Here is a 20,292-nt window from a genome sequence, read left to right as displayed (position 1 = left end):
TCAGTTGCATGAGTCAGTATTCCTTTGCCAAATACATTTGAAAAGACAGGAAGAGGTGATACTGATCTTTAGTTACAGGTGGTTTGCTTATGTCCAGTTTTGTAGGTGGGTGTTACTACAGCACATCTAAGTGTGTCTGGAGTTATACTCTGGGTCATTGATTGATAACAAAAATACGAAGGGTAATCCTATCAAGACAACACAAGGTTGTAATATTCTGATAGAAACAGTGTCATAGCCAGCAGAATTACTACTTTATAGTCAAGTTATGAATTCTTGGATCTCCTGAAGGGGCTGTATTTTTGAAACGAATATCTTTTGGTGGTCCAATAAGTGTCTGCATAAATAAATCTAACACATTTGTATGTGGTTGCATTTTACTGTGTGCAGTGTTTGCACCACTGTGAGGAAGCAATCATTGAATTTGGGGCCAGTGATTTAAAAGTGGCACCTTTTATGCCAGAGCTGTTTTCTGGGTGGCTCAATTTCATTTCGGTTTCTAGTTTTATTTATTTCTTGTTTAATGACATTGGAAATAGTTTAACTTTATTCTTGGAGTGTTTCATTTTTTGGGCATAGTACACAAATTTTGCTTTTTAATGACAAAGTGGAGGGTTCTACAACACTGTTGGTAATGGAATTTCAGGCCTTCAGAAGTGTTGTGCATAATTCTCCGAATTGTGCAGAGCTCCCTCTCCTTGGTACCAGATACATTAATGCCCAGAGTTATCCACCTCTGAACCTTGCTTCTGTTCAGTTTTATACTTATTTGTTTTAGGTGCAAACATGAATCAAAGTGCTATAGGAATATGTTTAAAAAAAAGTTAAATTTTTCATTGGCATTGTCTGCTTTACAAATTTGTCCCCAGTGTTCCTCCTGTACTTTCTCTACAAACACTGTGACTGAGTCATTGTTTATGATTCTGTGATATGATACTTGTCTTCTGTTATCTGCACGTAATGACCAGTAAATTTTATTGTTAATATTTGACCACCATAATCAGATAACCCATTGAACATTGTGTTTACAACTAAATCACAACAGTTTATTGGGTCTAAATACAAACGGTCAATATTTAAACAAATTTCAACAGTTGAACACCACACCATTTTCAAGGCACAGATGCATGAGAGAGTGCTGTGTAAAGAAACTTAAACTCTATATACGTGGGGCTAGGCCAACCAAGAACCATAAAACAGCACATGGAAAAAAGACAACAAACACACAGACACACACACACACACACACACACACACACACACACACACACACACACACACAACTATTGCTGTAAGGCAACCAAAGATGACCATTGTGAGAAGTTATTGATATTAATTGCCAACAGCTGACCTAGTAGCATGAACCCAGCCCCTTTGTTGTTTGATTTTGAGAGAGGAGGATTTCAAGCAGAACTCAAGCAAAAATCTCTGTCTCTGTTTATAGTGTCATTTGATAATTTTATCTCAATTGTTTCCATAATATTGGAGTCAATACTACTTGCTGCTTTATCAATAACTTCTCATTACTAATCTTTGCTTGTATGGTGGCAGTAGTTGTTCTTTTGGTTAATGTAGCCCCACCCTATCCAATAAGAGTCTAAATTTCCTTGTGGAGCCGTCTCGTTCAAAAATGGTTCAATTGGCTCTGAGCACTATGGGACTTAACATCTGTGGTCATCAGTCCGTTAGAACTTAGAACTACTTAAACCTAACTAACCTAAGGACATCACACACATCCATGCCCGAGGCAGGATTCAAACCTGCGACCGTAGCGGTCACGCGGTTCCAAACTGAAGCGCCTAGAACCGCACAGCCACACCGGCCAGCCCAGCAGTCTCTTATTGCATTTGTGCCTTGAAAATTGCAGGGTGTTTCCTTGTCGAAATAGCAGCAGTTGTCGATGAACTCATCTGACTGTTTTTTTCCGTAGGCTATTTCACTGATCTATTCAATAGGTTCTTTAATTAGACACCTTGATACTTACAGTATATAAGGCACAATCTATGTGCTACAGTTCCAACATTCTTCAAGTTTTTTATGTTTTCCCAGTTGGTATCTTGTTTATCAAACATATTTCTGACTGTATTGTCTTCCAAAATATGTAGGTTTCAGCTTTGTGGTTGAAATTCTGACAGGGATCCATGGTATATACTACAGATCCTTGAACTGAGTCATTTGTAGCAAACTTTCTTTTTCTCACAGTGTACAGTGCCAGTGTTAAGTAATATTATTGATATTGTAGAACTCAAGACACTAAACTAATGTACAATGTGATACACATGTTTATTTCATATTTGTAACTTAGCTCTTCAGTCATTGCATTGCCTTTTGATTCTGTATAGGTAATTTTCACTTTTGAGTATTTTTCAGAGAATTTTTCTTCATTTAAACAGCAATGCTTTCATTTCTGACACACCACTTGTTGAGTACAAAAACCAGTTTGTTCTTTTGATGCTCAGAAGTTCTTATGGGACCATATTAATAATATTACCATATTGATTTGACGTGAGATGATACATGAATAATTGTTCTGAACATTTTATATGCTGGAAGAAACTCATGTTTGAAATTGTCAGTACCTATTGCACTATATCCTTCAATCCTTGTAGGGGATTTTCCTGTGAAAAGTGATTCAAAACTGGAAATCAGCAACTCTAGGTGCCCTCTGTCAATGCTACCTGACATCAAATAAACTTTTCAGATGATAATGTGTGCCTGTACCCACTACGCTACAGTTCTTGTCTTTTAGTTGTGCCACAAAAAACTCTTTTCTCTCTTATTTCATTTAATACATCTTCATTGATTGTCCAACCTAGCCATCTAACCTTCAATGTTCACCTTAAAACACTTAAATTTATATTTGATGTTAACATGTTCCTCTTTTTCAGGAAAATTTTCCCACTATTGCCAGTCTACATTTTATATCCTCTTTACTACTAACATAATCAGTTATTTTACTGCTCAAATTGCAAAACTCATCTACTATTTTCAGTGTCCAATTCCCTCAGCTTCACCTAGCTTAATACGAGGACTCCCTATTACCCTTATTTTAACAACATAAAGAGATAGGTTACAACCCTGTCTCATTCCATTCTCAATTAGTGCCACCCTTTCATGTCATTTGACTCTTACAATTGCAGTCTGGCTTCTATGCACATTGTAGATAATATTTCATTCATTGTATTTTATCAATTGTTGGTCTGTATCTCATATCTTGTCTTTTCTAGAGACGTAATGTTATTGAGATGGTATCAGTAGATTCAGTAGAATCTAAAGTTTTATTGAATCTACCGATACCATCTCCATGGTGTTACAATATGAAGTGACGTTGGAACCAACAGAATTATTTGTGCATATATGTTTGTGATGTGGATAATAATGTTTTGAAAGTTTTGTATTTTTTATTTCATATTTCTTCTGCATATATCACTTCAGCTGGAGTTATGTTTGTTAAAATTTTTAGGATCTTCTGTTGCTAAATACCATTGATGTTCCTCATCTCACTATTTAGAAAATTACTATTATTTCCTTTAATTACTATTATTTCCTTTTATGTCCAATTTTTATCCAGTAGTTTGCTGAAGCAGTCAAGAATCTCACAATATCAGTGTCATCAGAGTTGACAGCATAGGCTTAGAAAGACAAAGGTGGCAAAAGAAATTTACCATGGCCTTTATGAATGAACAACTCTGGCAATCATCATTCACTGACCTTCTGAAATGCCAAATCTCAAAGCTATTGAAAGCTTGCATTCCAAGTACAAGTACAGAGTGTTAATCATTTTGTACTGTCTGTTAAACCAGCCTTTTCTCAATGAGAAGTTTGGTTGACCACTGTCACATTAACAATGCTTCACTTGACAGTCTGTTTACTGAACTGGTAGGATGTTACCATAATTTGGAAAAAAAAAAACAATACGAATAATTTCTATTATAGTGAAATTATTTAATTAACAACAACTTGTGATGAACATCTGCTATTAATACTCCCTTCTTCTCTTTTGATGTGCAGGTTTATAGATGCAAGTATAGGTATTAATGCTGTTGTTTTGTAAATTTTTGTCTTCACCTTCTTAATAGCATAGCATATACACTACCTGTCTGCTAGACGTCAGCATGCATCCTAAAAATGGTCATCATTTTTTGAGTACTGTTATTGACAGAGCCGAATGTAAATTTCTTTTCATTTATTGAAGTGATGTTTTTGCACAATACATTGACTATGTGTTATTACTTGCAGAATGTTTGCGCATTTTTCAGAATTTGTTTTTCGTCGGTGGCAAGTAATCTGTGACAAATGGACACACAAACTGATTTTAGTATATAATACATGAGTTAAATCCAGTATTCCTGCAAGTAATGTAATGTACTTCTTCCACATTGCTATCAATAGTTCTGCGACCTTAGCTGTAAATGTATCTCTGATGACATCAGAACAGCTGCTTGTAGTTGTCAGATTTCAGTACTCATAGTTACAGTTACTACTATGTGACACTTGATGGCATAGCATTATGATCTGGATTCTGTCTACATGTATTTATGAATGATGTGTGACCATATATGTGGAAGATAAATCCGCTAATTATACAATGTAAGACATGATGCAAGCAAGTTGATGTCACGCATGTAAGAAGAGCTATCACTGTAATTTGGTTATGTTAATACAATCTTGTAATTTTTTATATCTACATACGTACTCTGCAATCCACCATACGGTGTGTGGTGGAGGGTACCTCGTACCACAACTAGCATCTTCTCTCCCTGTTCCTCTCTAAAACAGAACGAGGGAAAAATGATTGCCTATATGCTTCTGTACGAGCCCTAATCTCTCTTATCTTATCTTTGTGGTCTTTCCACGAAATATAAGTTGGCAGCAGTAAAATTGTACTGCAGTCAGCCTAAAATGCCGGTTCTCTAAATTTCCTCAGTAGCGATTAATGAAAAGAATGCCTCCTTTCCTCGAGAGACTCCCACCTGTGTTCCTGAAGCATTTCTGTAACACTTGCATGATGATCAAACCTACCAGTAACAAATCTAGCAGCCTGCCTCTGAATTGCATCTATGTCCTCCCTCAATCCGACCTGATAGGGATCCCAAACACACGAGCAGTACTCAAGAATAGGTCGTATTAGTGTTTTATACGTGATCTCCTTTATAGATGAACCACATCTTCCCAAAATTCTGCCAATGAACCGAAGACGACTATCCGCCTTCCCCACAACTGCCATTACATGCTTGTTGCACTTCATATCCCTCTGCAATGTTATGCCCAAATACTTAATCGATGTGACTGTGTCAAGCGCTACACTACTAATGGAGTATTGAAACATTATGGGATTCCTTTTCCTATTCATCTGTATTAATTTACATTTATCTATATTTAGAGTTAGCTGCCGTTCTTTACACTAATCACAAATCCTGTCCAAGTCATCTTGTATCCTCCTACAGTCACTCAACAACGACATCTTCTATCCAAAAGATCATTTATGTAGATAGAAAACAACAGCGGACCTACCACACTTCCCTGGGGCACTCCAGATGATACCCTCACCTCTGATGAACACTCACCTTCGAGGACAACGTACTGGGTTCTATTACTTAAGAAGTCTTCGAGCCACTCACATATTTGGGAACCAATCCCATATGCTCATACCTTAGTTAGGAGTCTGCAGTGGGACACCGAGTCAAATGCTTTCCGGAAGTCAAGGAATATGGCATCTGTCTGATACCCTTCATCCATGGGTTTGCAAGATATCATGTGAAAACAGGGCGAGTTGCGTTTTGCAGGAGCGATGCTTTCTAAAGCCGTGCTGATGCATGGACAGCAACTTCTCTGTCTCAAGGAAATTCATTATATTCGAACTGAGAAAATGTTCGAGAATCCTGCAACAAACCGATAGCGATATGATGTATGCAGACAATGTTAGTCTTTTCCACAATGGTGTATTTCAATTTTAGGTACCTGAAAATTATACAAAGTCAAAATTAGCTAATCACACAATTACATAAAGAGCATTAATATACAACGGACCATGTTTTATTTGTAAAATATTTAGAGGCTGCGAACCTATACAGTAATAAAATTTTAGTGGTGCAATTGTTGCAATTTTTTTCTTTTGTCTAGAAAGATGAATAAAGTCTTCAAAATGCCTCTTGATACTTCCTGGATAGAAAGTAGCCCTTGTGTTGCAATATTATGAACTCCTTAATTTTGTCAAGCTCTCTGTACCTTATGAAATTTTTGAATCCCAAACCACTATTAACTGCATAGGGGTATGTTGAATCAAAAATCATTCATCTCTTTAGGCAAAAATTATTCTGAGCTAGTTCTAGTGAACTTTCAATTAATTTAGATGACTTTGGATGTCCAACAGCATTCCACAAAGCACTACATTTTTCTGTAGTTTTGCAATTCACTTTGTCTAATGCCATTTTAGGAGATTGTAAATTTAAAGTCTATTGATGCTAGGGAGTCCTTATATTGTTCACTCATTTTCTAGTGCTGTAAACATGAGAGTTATATGTAATTATATGAATGAGACACCCATATTCAATAAGGTTAGCAATTTAGTTACAATTGAAGAAGGTACTGAAGATAAGAGACTTTGGTGGTTACATCGTCATCTTTGACTAGTTACACAGAGTGCTTCCATTAGCAAAGAGAGGAAATACTGGCAATCACAGAGTCAGTTGAATTGGGTCATGTCAGTAGTGTAACTGCAAAACCATTCACCTACAGAGTATTTTTATGCTATATTTGTTACACTACAAAGCAAGTAACAAGATGCTCAACCCAAAGATTGATTTGAACACTGCAGTGTTTCAGAAGTCATGGTCATACTGGAGTGGCATGCTCTTGCCTTTCCCTCACCAGGTACAGGTGGGCCCATAGTTCAACATGTAGCCTACTCCAAAACACATTGCTACTTGACTTAGCATTTAAATTATTGTTGTAGGTGGGGGGGAGGGAACCCAAGTGATGAAAATAACGACCAACAGTGGATCAAACCCCAGGCTTTTAGTGTAATGATCTGGAGTTTCCTCACTGAGCCAGCAATGCACACCACTATATACAGCTGTATTAAATTATTTATCAAACAAAAACTGACCTGACCCACAGCAACAAAAAAATCAACTGACAAGTAATTGTTTGTATTTGCATAGATGAATAATCACTTTAAATGTTAATATTTTATTAGTGAATAAAATTTTTTGCGATATATTCGAATAATTATCTAAATAGAAATTTATCCAGATAACACTCTTCTCTGCTAGAAATAAACAGTAAACTGAAAAAGGATCTCGTATTCTCATAACATATGCCATTGACAGTTTTCAAAATAGTTTTATATTTCCTCCTAGAATACTGAACACACAAGGTTATAGTTTTGAAAGTGTGACATATTTTTTGTTTCCCAGGCTGAAGTTGTGCCATCTCCTAGACCACCACCAGAGGTAAAAAAGTCAGAAGTTGACTTACAGTGGGAGGAATTAGTGAATAAGGTCAAGCGGCCATTGGCTCTAGCTGACTTGGACTTTACTGACTTGGTCAGTGATGATGACACCAACCTCCTTTCTCCGTCACCCATCTGCAATGGTGGTCCGCCTCCTCCACCTCCAGCACCAAGAGGTGTTGCTCCACCACCACCACCAGCCCTAAGAGGAGTTGGTCCACCACCACCACCGCCAGCTGCCATTCCACCAGCTATGCGGAATGGTCTTTCGCCACGGACAACCGCGCTTTCAAACTCACCCACATCTCCACCAATTAGAAAGACTAAAAAGACAGTCAAATTATTCTGGAAGGAAGTTCGTGATGATCCTGTTGTTGCAGCTAAGTTGCACAGTGTAGGAGGCACTATATGGGATGAGCTTCCCTCTGTTGCAGTTGATACGCAGAAGCTGGAGCACCTGTTTGAGTCACGTGCCAAGGACCTCATTGCCAAGGTAGGAGGAGACTCGAAGTTATTTCTGTGAGATATTTCTCTCTCTCTCTCTCTCTCTCTCTCTCTCTCTCTCTCTCTCTCTGTGTGTGTGTGTGTGTGTGTGTGTGTGTGTGTGTGTTCCCATTTTATTGCATAATATTATCTTATTCATAACATTCTGCTGCATGTGTTTTTAAGTAACTTCTTTGTGGAAAAAATGCTTATATGTTCCTTAGTTTGTGTTACCACTTGCAATTAAAAAATCATTTTGCACTACTACACCTCAAAGCATGGACAGGAATTTTTATAGCATGTAGTGCACTATTATTACATTGTGCTTCCCTGACGGTTTTCATGTTTAACTACGTGACCTGTAACAAGCTTTCTGTAAGCATGAGATTTACACATGGTATAGGTTCTGTCTCCAATCACCATGCTGGTAATAATTACTTAGGTAAAACCCACTGTGTAAATGAAATCACAATTACAAATTAAAATAAAACTACACACACACACTCACTGACACACACACACACACACACACACACACACACACACACCTACCTGAGCTTGTTGATACCCACAGTGTAGATAGTTCCACTGTTGTCCTCCATTTTTTTAATTTTTCTCCGTATCATGTATTTATATGAATTTTTAAATTTTGAAAGCTTACTGCTTAGTAGTTTTTGCCCATATGTACCTTTCCTACATGCATGTCACAGAAAAAGTATTCTTTTTAACTTTGAACAAAGGTTTCTGTAGTGTAGTAGATTGTTTTGAAATTTGTTTTTTGTGAACTTGCACATTCATAAAAAATGAAGTACAAAAATTCATTTTTTACAATTGTTTTTTATTTCAATATTTCCAGGAAATATTTTTATCAATAGCACTTTAGATAATATTGTTTTTGTAATGTATCTTTGCCACAAACCCAAATCTCTCTAAATAATTGACTGTTTTTTATGAACTACTCGGTAAACACATATGGAATAAGTACCACATTGGTGAAGGAGGCTTGTAACATTGGTGTTTCTTGGGGTAAATATCTCTCGTGTTGACAGAACATAGAATTATTGTCTGCCATCTCAAATTTTTAAAATGAAGTGTAATAGTCAATGGAAGAAGAGTAAACACATATAACAAATTAAAACCATGATAAGACTAACAAGTAAAAGTTAAAGAAATGTTCATTTCTTGGAGAGTTTCTTTTTCTGTAAGTGCCGATTAAAAATAGAGGGTGAAATGGTATGGGTGTGAAATGTACAATTTTATAATATTTTTAATGATGAGTTAATGAAAATGGACAAATAGAAGTGGATCCAAAAAACAAGTAGTCAAGTGAAGAAACATGGGTAAATAGAAAGAGGAAGAAAGTTGCAAGACTGATCCGGTAAGACAGGGAAACATTTGAACCTAGAAGATGATTCAAGTAATTCACCCTAATAAATAGTCAAAAAATACAATGAGATAAAAACTTCACTGGTAAATATTAGGACTTCTATCTTTCCCACCACATGTTAACTGTAAATCTATTTATATGTTCTGCAGGAAGTGTTCTTCCTCATGTCTGTTCACTGCTGTGTACAGACCCAGTCATGGAAAAACTGTGTAGTATTTTCTGAAAAGAAAGCATCAGCTATTTCTTTGAACAACGTGAGGACTCTCTGGAGCCACAAACATCAACAAAAAAAATACAGGAAAGCCATAAAACACTTCCATTTGCTGCATATTCTAATAACCCTCCCTTGGCCACTAGAAAAATTATTAAGTATTCCTGATAAGAGCAAAAAGAACAAACAGGCTGGCAGCCTTGAATCTTTCCACTGCAAAATTGATTGTAAATACTGTTCCATACTCTTGCCAAGTTCTCATTCCTTCCTTATATTAAATGATTTAAATAACTCTGTCCTTTGGTGTTATGTTTGAATATGAAAATTGAAACTGACTTTTTCATCAAAAATAAAATATTTAGTGCTGTGGATCTTAATTACTGTCTTCTTGGCTGAAAAAGAGTAAATTGTTAATTTTGCAGTAATGCATGGTGTCTCCAGAGTGCAATCAAGCACACCAAAGGTTTAAGTTCTTAGCAGCCAGCATAAGAAACAGTTTTTCAAGATCTGCGTCATAATGTAACTCTGAAAAATTCTTGATGCTGTTATTGAAGAGCAAGTCAGACGGGTATGATTCTGAACAATTATGATAGTCTGTGTAAGTAGGGCAAGTTCCATAAATTTTCACTTTTCACAAAACAAAATCTGTTCATTCCAAAAGACTGTGCTGTTAAACAGGGATCACACAGTACTGCCTAGCATTTAAAGAACTAAGTCTCCTGCTTGCTTGCACTTAGTATCGTAATTACTAGGAGAGGAAAGATGAGCATAATATTCACTTCATAAATGAGAAAAACTTTACATTTTAAGATAACAATTATTATCTCATAAAAATGTTCTTCTCAGTGCTCAAGTATTACAGTATATATTCAACTTCTTAAAAGAGTGTAAATTAACGAAAATTAATATTTTCTGATATCTCGTAGCAATGGTGGCTGTTTTTTTTTTTACAGTAGAAGTGCCCCTCCTTTGAAAATATGTCCTTCCTTAGTCAAGTCTACTATCTGGGGGGGTGGGGAATTAATAAAGTCACAGAATACAGAAGTGTCTTAGAAATCACGGAATGCTAGCAAGCTAAAGATGTTATTTACAATGCTTCGCTCTCCCAGGTGAAAGCGATAATCAGGTTACTTATAACTGAGAGCTTTTCCATTGCTTCTCTTTCATAATGTTCCACAAAACATTTAAAATATAGTCTTGCTCTACCAAATAGACTCTTTTACAGTATTTTACTGGTAAATAAACAGAATATTATTATTGGAAAACATCTTTCAAGCCGTCGCAGCCCTCAGTATTTAGATTTATATCGCAGTTTGCATTTCACATTATGAAGTGTAGTTATGTAGTTGTGTATCAGCTGTTGATAATTTGTTTACAGCTACTTAAGTGAAGTAATTAGAATTGAACGTTTATGTAGCAGAATTTGCTAACACTCTAGTGGCTCATATCTCCGCTACATTTAATTCTTACAGAATTTGAAGTGTCAAGATTCAGTTCTGATTTTTAATTTCAGATGCATAATCTATTATGTAGAACAGGAAATTTCTGTTATGAAATTCTTTTTAATTACGTGTGATATGTAGTACTCTTTAAAATATCGTGCTTTCTCAGATATATCTCAGAAGTGAAAGCCTGTTGTATCAAACATGCTGGTGCCTTTGAAAAATTGTTTTTCATATTAATTTTTAAGGCTCTAATTATAATGTATCATATCATATTAACAAATCAATTAATCACATGTTACTTGTAGAAATAATTATTTTAAATCCACACATGAAACCAGATAATTCGATGTCTTATCAGTATTCCTTGAAAATGCAAACAAGGACAGGTTTTTACTAATGTTGCGTGAACTCTAGTGAAGTGCACCATTTTAAAGTAGGTTAGAGAAAGTTAGTTTAATAAATTAATCACATCTGCAATGTGAATCAAGTTTAGATTGCATTTGTCATAGGTTGTGACAATAGGTGCTATATTTCAGCAATCAGAAAACCCAAAGCCGTAAAACTAGAACCAGACAGGTTGCATACTTTGCATACATCAGTAATGATTTTGTTTCCATTTGACCACCAATGAGCTGTTATTACCATTTGTGGTACTTATTCAGTTTAGAGTTAATGACCCTTAAGAGAAAAAATTAATACTAATTCAGATTCACAGCTTGGTATCATAATTTATGTCTGAAGTAAGTAAAATAAGTCATTGTTTGTAGATGCAGGACAACAGGAAATTTTTGATATTACAGAAATGAGTCACTTGATGGAAATAGTGCCACAATTTCTGTGCTGTGGGCTGTTTGACATGTCATATTGTGATGACGTACAACAGACAGTTGTCAAAAAAAACTAGAACTTATGTGTAGTTAATCAAAGACCAGAAAGAATTATAAATGATCATTATTAATACATATTATATTTTGAAACAAATTTATTATTTCTGTTTCTTCTGTGTACTAGTGTAGGTAGAAATTTTCTTTTGTCATAAGGGTGAAGACAGCCTTGTATCATTCAATCATTCCTATTCCAAATGCTTTTATCTTCTAAGACGTCTTGGTACTTACTCAGAGGAAAGGGTTTTGGAGGATTCAGTATCACTAAAATATATTGTGATGAAGCAGGACACTGACAAGTTGTTGTGGATATCAGGGTGGAGTCTGCATGTCCCTGTTCATTGTGAGATGGCCTTTGATTTGGTTGTGTGACTCTCTGTCATACGAAGTACACAACTGTTGTGGACAGGATTCATTTGTGTAGTAAATATAACCATATCCTGGAACCTTCTTGATAGAAATTCAGCCTTCGTTCTTCTTAGTTTAATTTCAAACTCAAGTTAGCTTTAAACTCTAGTCCTTCTGTTAGAATGGAAATAAAATATGCTTTACCAAAAATAATAATCTGTTTTCTGATTTCAAGAAAAAAAAGTTTGTTCACTGCTACAAGAGAGTAAGAGAGACGGTAATTTAAGACTGCGTCACCATTAAGTTAATACTGCAGACAAAATAGATTAGCCATGACCTAGGGGATTGTTTTCAGAATGGATTTTCACTCTGCAGCAGAATGATATGATTTGGAACTTCAAGACAGATTAAAAGATATCTGGGTTTAAGGTATCTGGGTTTGAGTCCCAGTCTGGCACACAGTTGTAATCTGCCAGAAGATTTCGGATCAATGCAAAAATGACCAAGAAACAGTGTAGTAGTATAAATGAAAACCTTTCATCATAGATGGATATTACATTGGTGTTCAAAATTAAAGCAACAAATGTAAATTATTCGAGGTTGCACTTACTTTGCAACAATACAGTATAATAATAATGTCGTGTGGCGAGGACCTCCCGTCAGGTAGACCGTTCGCCTGGTGCAAGTCTTTTGATTTGACACCACTTCGGCGACTTGTGTGTTGATGGGGATGAAATGATGATGATTAGGACAACACAGTACCCAGTCCCTGAGTGGAGAAAATCTCCGACCGATCCGGGAATCAAACCTGGGCCCTTAGGATTGACAGTCTGTCGCGCTGCCCTACTTTTTTTTGGACCACTCAGCTACTGGGGGTGGACAACAATACAGTATAAACAGGTGATAGTAAAGTAGAAACAATGTAAATAATACATAACACAAACAAACTGCAACATGCATAAAGGTAGAGAAAAATGTTCTTCCTTTTTTTTCCAACTTAAAAGATTTGCACATACATTCTGACAACTAATCAATGTGCTGAGTATGGAGTGTGACCTTGTATGGCAGCAACACTGGTCTGACGATGGGGCATGCTGTGAATTATGTCATCAATCTCATGTTGAGGCAGTAAAGCCCATTCCTCCAGCAGAGCTGCCCGCAAGTGTTGGAGAGTGATTGGTGGTTACAACCTGTGTCCCTAGTGCATCCCAGATGTGCTCTATGGGATTCAAATCAGAAGAGCAAGCAGCCCACACCTGTGTCCCTAGTGCATCCCAGATGTGCTCTATGGGATTCAAATCAGAAGAGCAAGCAGCCCACACCATCCATGCAGTATCTTCTGTCTCCAAGAAAATGTCAATCTCATGTGCTCTAGGAGTTCGATCATTATTGTCCATCAGTACAAAGTCTGTGTCCACAGCATCTCACAACAGCCACACAGGAGGTCACAAGTTATCATCATGATACCTGACAGCAGTTAAACCATGCCAATTCATCCATACAGTTTCAAAAAGAGGTGATCAGTTGGTCAGCATAATCCGTGCCTAGACCATCAGGGATCCTCCTTGACACAGGTTTCTTTCCACAATTTTTGGATTTTGAATTTGTGTTCCACATTCCCTCCAGATGAGGATCCATTGAGAATTACTTTCCAAATGAAATCAGTATTAAGGGGGTACCGTCTTGTATTTACAGCCAAATAGTGGTCCTCTCTTTCTGATGCCACACATGGTCAGGCCCACCCTGGTCTCTGGAATACATTTCGGTCTCTATAAATTGTCACCACACCCTAAAGACAACAGAATGATTCACATTAAGCCAGCGAGCCACATCAGTTTGTATCTGACCTGCTTCCATTCTTCCTAGGCCCTCCACGGCAGAGAATCTGGCAGGTATCTTCTCTGTGCCATGCTGCATTGTCTTTGACTGTTTACACGGCGATTGTGGATATGGGACTACTTGTAAGCGTTACCCCATTTGATAGGTACCCTCCTGTCATTGTGGACATGATTGTACAATGCCAGAAATGCCATATTCTATGTGGAACATGATTGTATGAGCATGTGTTGAGAGTTCGTATGATTATATCATGAAGGTGACAGAGGATGGGGAAATAATAGTTTGTTGCTTTAATTTTGGACACCAGTGTATTTACAACTTTCTTCTAGTAAATGTGATATATCTATGTCTCTCTTGAGATGCTTGAGGTATAAAAGATATGGATGAAATTCAGCTGCAGAATTCTTGTATACAGTGCTGTGGCTTGGTGATGCTAAAATTCTCCTGTGTTGGAAGTTTGTTAATATCACAAAGAGACAGAAAAACTATCTAACCACTCCCAGTACTGTTGTTAGATATACTTAGAATAGAACTTAGCAATTCTAGCTATCAGAACAACAGGTTTCTTCTTCGGGGAGATAAGAGGATTTGGATGTGGAGGCTGTAAATAGGAGCAGTGTGGGGGACAGGTCATTCAAACGCTGAGCTAAGAAGGACCACCACATCTTATGATGAGGAATTAGGTGGATGAAAATGATGGAAAGCTTGTGAGAAACATTAGGATGTCAAATGTATCACACTAGTAGGCTCCGTGCCAACTTTAATTCAGAGATAATAAAAAGAATAGAGTGAGAACCAAAGGTGGGGGTAAAAGAACCAGGGAAAATCAGTGAGCCAATACGAAATTGGAGAGACTACTCCATGAAGCCAAGCTATGACGCAATACGTCACAGCCTGCTTGATAGGTAAGTGCAAGCTGACAAATCATTCTGCTACACAGGATAAATGAAATCACTGTTCACTAATATTACATATTGCTGGCTAGATTCAGTTTGAGTTCACTACAAGAATTGCTCAAAAGTCACAAGCACAAGTAATACCAACTACCCGGAATACCCCTTGCCAATATGACATATCCACCAAACATCATGTTTTACTGTACGAAGTTGGTTTTGAGTTGTCTCTCCAGTTTAGTACGGAGCTCACTGAGGAAAATAAAGACTGATATGAGTATTGCAATTAAACACAAAAAGGAAGAGGAAAAGGAAATAAGGATAAATGATAGGGACAATAAAGTTTAGGAGGGCAATGTAAGGCAACAGTGGGTGGTGTGGGGAGAATATGAGGGAGAGATGATTTCATTTCAGGGTTTGAAATTAGGAAGTCATAATCCTGGCTTGAGGCTTTCAGGGTCTAGGTGGTAATTGGTGACAAGGGAGGTACATTGAGTTTTTTAAAGTTAAATGTCTCTTGGTTGGAGGTGCAGAAGTTTAGACCACCAAGGAGACATTGACTGTTGACAAGATCAGTAGAATAGCTGACAGGGGGGAAAGCCTGATAGAAGTGATTAATATAGGTCTCAAGAGATACAGCATCAGAGCAGAATTGTTTTTCATAGATACATAGACCATAGAGAAGGAAGCATTTGACATGGAAGGGGGGCAACTGTTGAAATGGAGATGTTGCTATTTATTGGTTGATGTTGTGTGAAGTACAATTTGAATGTGGTCCTCAAGGAAATGGAGATTAAAATCCACCAATTTAATTTGGTGAACAGAATTATTCTGTTGCAGAAAGTAGTTTAGTTCTGCTTCACAAAGATTTCAGAGCACAGCACAAAAATATTTTTCATAAATTTGTAACAAGCCAGGGGCCCCAGCTCAGGAGATTTGAAGAATGCTTTTTCATTGTTGTTGTTGTGGTCTTCAGTCCAGAGACTGGTTTGATGCAGCTCTCCATGCTACTCTATCCTGTGCAAGCTTCTTCATCTCCCAGTACCTACTGCAACCTACATCCTTCTTAATCTGCTTAGTGTATTCATCTCTTGGTCTCCCTCTCCGATTTTTACCCTCCACACTACCCTTCAATACTAAATTGGTGATCCCTTGATGCCTCAGAACATGTCCTACCAACTGATCCCTCCTTCTAGTCAAGTTGTGCCACAAATTTCTATTCTCCTCAATTCTATTCAATACCTCCTCATTAGTTATGTGATCTACCCATCTAATCTTCGGCATTCTTCTGTAGCACCACATTTAGAAAACTTCTATTATCTTCTTGTCCAAACTATTTATCATCCATGTTTCACTTCCATACATGGCTACACTCCATACAAATACTTTCAGAAACGACTTTCTGGCATTTAAACCCATACTCGATGTTAACAAATTTCTCTTCATCAGAAACACTTTCCTTGCCATTACCAGTCTACATTTTATTTCCTCTCTACTTCGACCATTATCAGTTATTTCCCCCCCCCCCCCAAATAGCAAAACTCATTTACTGCTTTAAGTGTGTCATTTCCTAATCTAATTCCCTCAGCGCCACCTGATTTAATTTGACTACATTCCAGTATCTTCATTTTGCTTTTGTTGATGTTCATCTTATATCCTCCTTTCAAGACACAGTCCATTCCGTTCAACTGCTCTTCCAGGTTCTTTTCTGTCTCTGACAGAATTACAATGTACCTAAAAGTTTTTATTTCTTCTCCATGGGTTTTGATTCCTACTCTGAATTTTTCTTTTGTTTCCTTTACTGCTTGCTCAATATACAGATTGAATAACATCGGGGATAGGCTACAACCCTGTCTCACTCCTTCCCAACCCCTGCTTCCCTTTCATGCCCCTGGACTCTTCCATCTGGTTTCTGTACAAATTGTAAATAGCCTTTCCCTCCCTGTATTAGACCCCTGCCACCTTCAGAATTTGAAAGAGAATATTCCAGTCAACATTGTCCAAAGCTTTCTCAATGTCTACACATGCTAGAAATGTGGGTTTGGCTTTCCTTAATCTGTTTTCTAAGATATGTTCCAACATTTCTAAGGAATCCAAACTGATCTTCCCCGAGGTCGGCTTTTACCAGTTTTTCCATTCGTGTGTAAAGAATTCATGTTAGTATTTTGCATCTGCGACTTATTAAACCGATAGTTCCGTAAGTTTCACATCTTTCAACACCTGCTTTCTTTGGGATTGGAATTATTATATTCTTCTTGAAGTCTGAGGGCATTTCGCCTGTCTCATACATCTTGCTCCATACATCTTGCTTACAAGATAGTAGGGTTTTGTCAGGGCTGGCTCTCCCGAGGCTGTCAGTAGTTCTAATGGAATGTTGTCAACTCCCAGGGCCTTGTTTTGACTTAGGTCTTTCAGTGCTCTGTCAAACACTTTACGCAGTATCATATCTCCCATTTCATCTTCATCTACATCCTGTTCCATTTCCGTAATATTGTCCTCATGTACATTGCTGTTGTATAGACCCTCTATATTCTCTTTCCACCTTTCTGCTTTTCCTTCTTTGCTTGGAACTGGGTTTCCATCTGAGCTCTTGATTCATACAAGTGGTTCTCTTTTCTCCAAAGGTCTCTCTAATTTTGCTGTAGGCAGTATCTATCTTACTCCTAGTGCTATGTGCCTTACATCCTTACATTTGTCCTTTAGCCATCCCTGCTTAGCCATTTTGCACTTCCTGTCAATCTCATTTTTGAAATGTTTGTATTCCTTTATGCCTGCTTCATTTACTGCATTTTTATATTTTCTCCTGTCATCAATTAAATTCAGTACATCTTCTGTTATCCAAGGATTTCTATTAGCCCTCGTCTTTTTCATCTCTCAAAGCTACCGATTCTTCTTCTACTGTATTTCTTTTCCCCATTCTTGTCAATTGTTCCCTAATGCTCTCCCTCAAACTCTCTACAACCTTTGGTTCTGTCAGTTTATTCAGGTCCCATCTCCTTAAATTCCCACCTTTTTGTAGTTTCTTCAGTTTTAATCTACAGTTAATAACCATTAGATTGTGGTCAGAATCCACATCTGCCCCTGGAAATGTCTTACAATTTAAAACCTGGTCCCTAAATCTCTGTCTTACCATTATATAATCTATCTGAAACCTTCCAGTATCTTCAGGCCTCTTCCATGTATACAACCTTCTTTCATGATTCTTTAACCAAGTGTTTGCTATGATTAAGTTATGCTCTGTGCAAAATTCTACAAGTTAGCTTCCTCTTTCATTCCTTACACCCATTCCATATTCACCTACTACATTTCCTTCTCTTTCTTTTCCCACTATCGAATTCCAGTCACCCATGACTATTAAGTTTTTGTCTCCCTTCACTATCTGCATAATTTCTTTTATCTCATGATACATTTCATCAATCTCTTTGTCATCTGCAGAGCTAGTTGGCATATAAACTTGTACTACTGTGGTAGGCATGGGCTTTGTATCTATCTTTGCCACAATAATGTGTTCACTATGCTGTTTGTAGTAGCTTACCCACATTCCTATTTTTTTATTCTTTATTAAATCTATTCCTGCATTACCCTATTTGATTTTGTATTTGTAGCCCTGTATTCACCTGACCAGAAGTCTTGATCCGCCTGCAACTGAACTTCACTAATTCCCACTATATCCTACTTTAACCTATTCATTTCCCTTTTTAAATTTTCTAATCTACCTGCCCGATTAAGGGATCTGACATTCCACACTCCAATTCGCAGAAAGCCAGTTTTCTTTCTCCTTTCATATGGCCCATGAAATAGTTGCAGTAGTATGGGGCCATCCTCATTCCCATTAATGAACTCTTCATTTATTTTTAGGTCTAGCCCTCAAAGTGAAAAAGTTATGGGTAAAGATGAAGTTGGCTGGTGTTGCAATGAATGCGGTTTTTGGTAGACTTTCAGGTGGGCATTGGGAAAGCTGGTTTCCATGGATTGAAACACCATATGCATGGTGAATATTGGTTTAGAGATAGGTTTCATTGGTTATGGCAAAGAAGATTTGAGTTGAGGCAGGCAGCAATGGGTTTTCATAGTGTGTCATTATTGTAGGGGGAAAAACAATGAATATCCACACACTATACCAGTAAGCTTTTTACAATATTAGTAACTAATGTGGACTCATGGTATTTTCTAGGAAAATGGTGTCCATTCAAATAAATATCTCACTGGTGTTATACAATATAATGTATAATGCTGTGATATCTATGTTCCATTTAATGGAAAAAAAATTGGGAGAAATTTTTGTAGCCTAATCTATACTTGATATTTCATGTACATTCGACCTGTGATGGGTCAGCTAGAAGTTAATTTTGGATGCAAAAGTTATCAGTACATTTGTGTATGGTGATGTAAATGTCTTTAAATTAGTTTCCTGCTCTAAAGAGTTAGGGAATTCACAATTTCTCTAAATGATGACTTATTTTGCTTATTTTAAACTTTTCTGCTGTCCTTAACTAAAAAGAAAAACTATTTCTCTCTTTCCTAAACATGTTATTTCACAATGTTGTTTGATTTTATATTTTGTTTATCCATACAAGTAAGTGTAAGTTATAAAATGCCAACAAACCCAGGAGTTGTCTGCATTCAAAAGTGTGCTAACAAAAGCCAAATAAGGTCTGTGTCATACAAAATGAAACTACAGTTCTTAGAAGACTGCTGACAGCATGAAAATGTCACAATGTGCCACATTTTTCACGTTACTGAAAGATATACTTTGACCTATTAATTCTGGCTTGCAGATATTTAATTTACTTTTAAACAGTTAGGAATTAGATTTTTGACTGAGAATTACATCAGTCTGATGCAATAGTAGCATGCGCATATATATAAGAAATTGAAAAATACACATATTCATGGCTTCATTAATATTTTATGTGATCTCATTATATGAGTGCTACATGTGATGCACAAGAAATGCCCTGATAATTTGGCAGAAATTCTTGTCTGTGATCTGTGATCACAAAATATATAAAACGGAATGATGTTTGGCCTATGTTCTACTTTGCTTGTTGGATTTGTTGGTATTGGATGTTGATCCCCTGACTGTGTGCTTTGCTAAGGTACTTTGGTGTATAACTACAATTTACTCATGCTCTCTAATCTCTATTGTATTATTCGTTATATTGACTGGCTTATGGTACTTACTCTGATGCTTATTAATATTTTATGTTCTCTTTCACAATTTTTTGAATGGTCATCACGAAATGGCATGCTGCTCTAATAGGAGGTGAGTACTGCTCTTGGGACTTCTGCTTTTTTGGGGCCTATTTAAGAAAGAAATGGTATCTTGGAAGAAAATAATTTATTTGG

At 36.9% G+C, this 20,292-nt stretch overlaps 1 protein-coding gene across 6 annotated transcripts in view; it reads left to right on the top strand.

Moving 5' to 3' along the window:
- The window catches only part of LOC124613025 (FH1/FH2 domain-containing protein 3), a 647,968-nt gene that overhangs the window by 553,775 nt on the left and 73,901 nt on the right, over nucleotides 1–20,292 (top strand). For 5 of the 6 annotated variants that reach the window (XR_006979594.1, XM_047141585.1, XM_047141584.1 and 2 more), the window contains one exon: nucleotides 7,419–7,947. Coding sequence is in view for 5 of the 6 variants with exons in the window: in XM_047141585.1 (XP_046997541.1) it covers nucleotides 7,419–7,947 (529 nt within the window). In the remaining variant the exon portion in view is untranslated. The remainder of the gene's footprint in view (nucleotides 1–7,418; nucleotides 7,948–20,292) is intronic. The other variant, XM_047141582.1, reaches the window with a different exon arrangement.

The sequence above is a fragment of the Schistocerca americana genome, chromosome 4 (genome assembly GCF_021461395.2).
Source record: "Schistocerca americana isolate TAMUIC-IGC-003095 chromosome 4, iqSchAmer2.1, whole genome shotgun sequence".
Taxonomy (NCBI): Eukaryota; Metazoa; Arthropoda; class Insecta; order Orthoptera; family Acrididae; genus Schistocerca; species Schistocerca americana.
The sequence above is the reverse complement of the archived record's forward strand: the minus strand, read 5'-3'. Positions and strand labels throughout refer to the sequence as shown.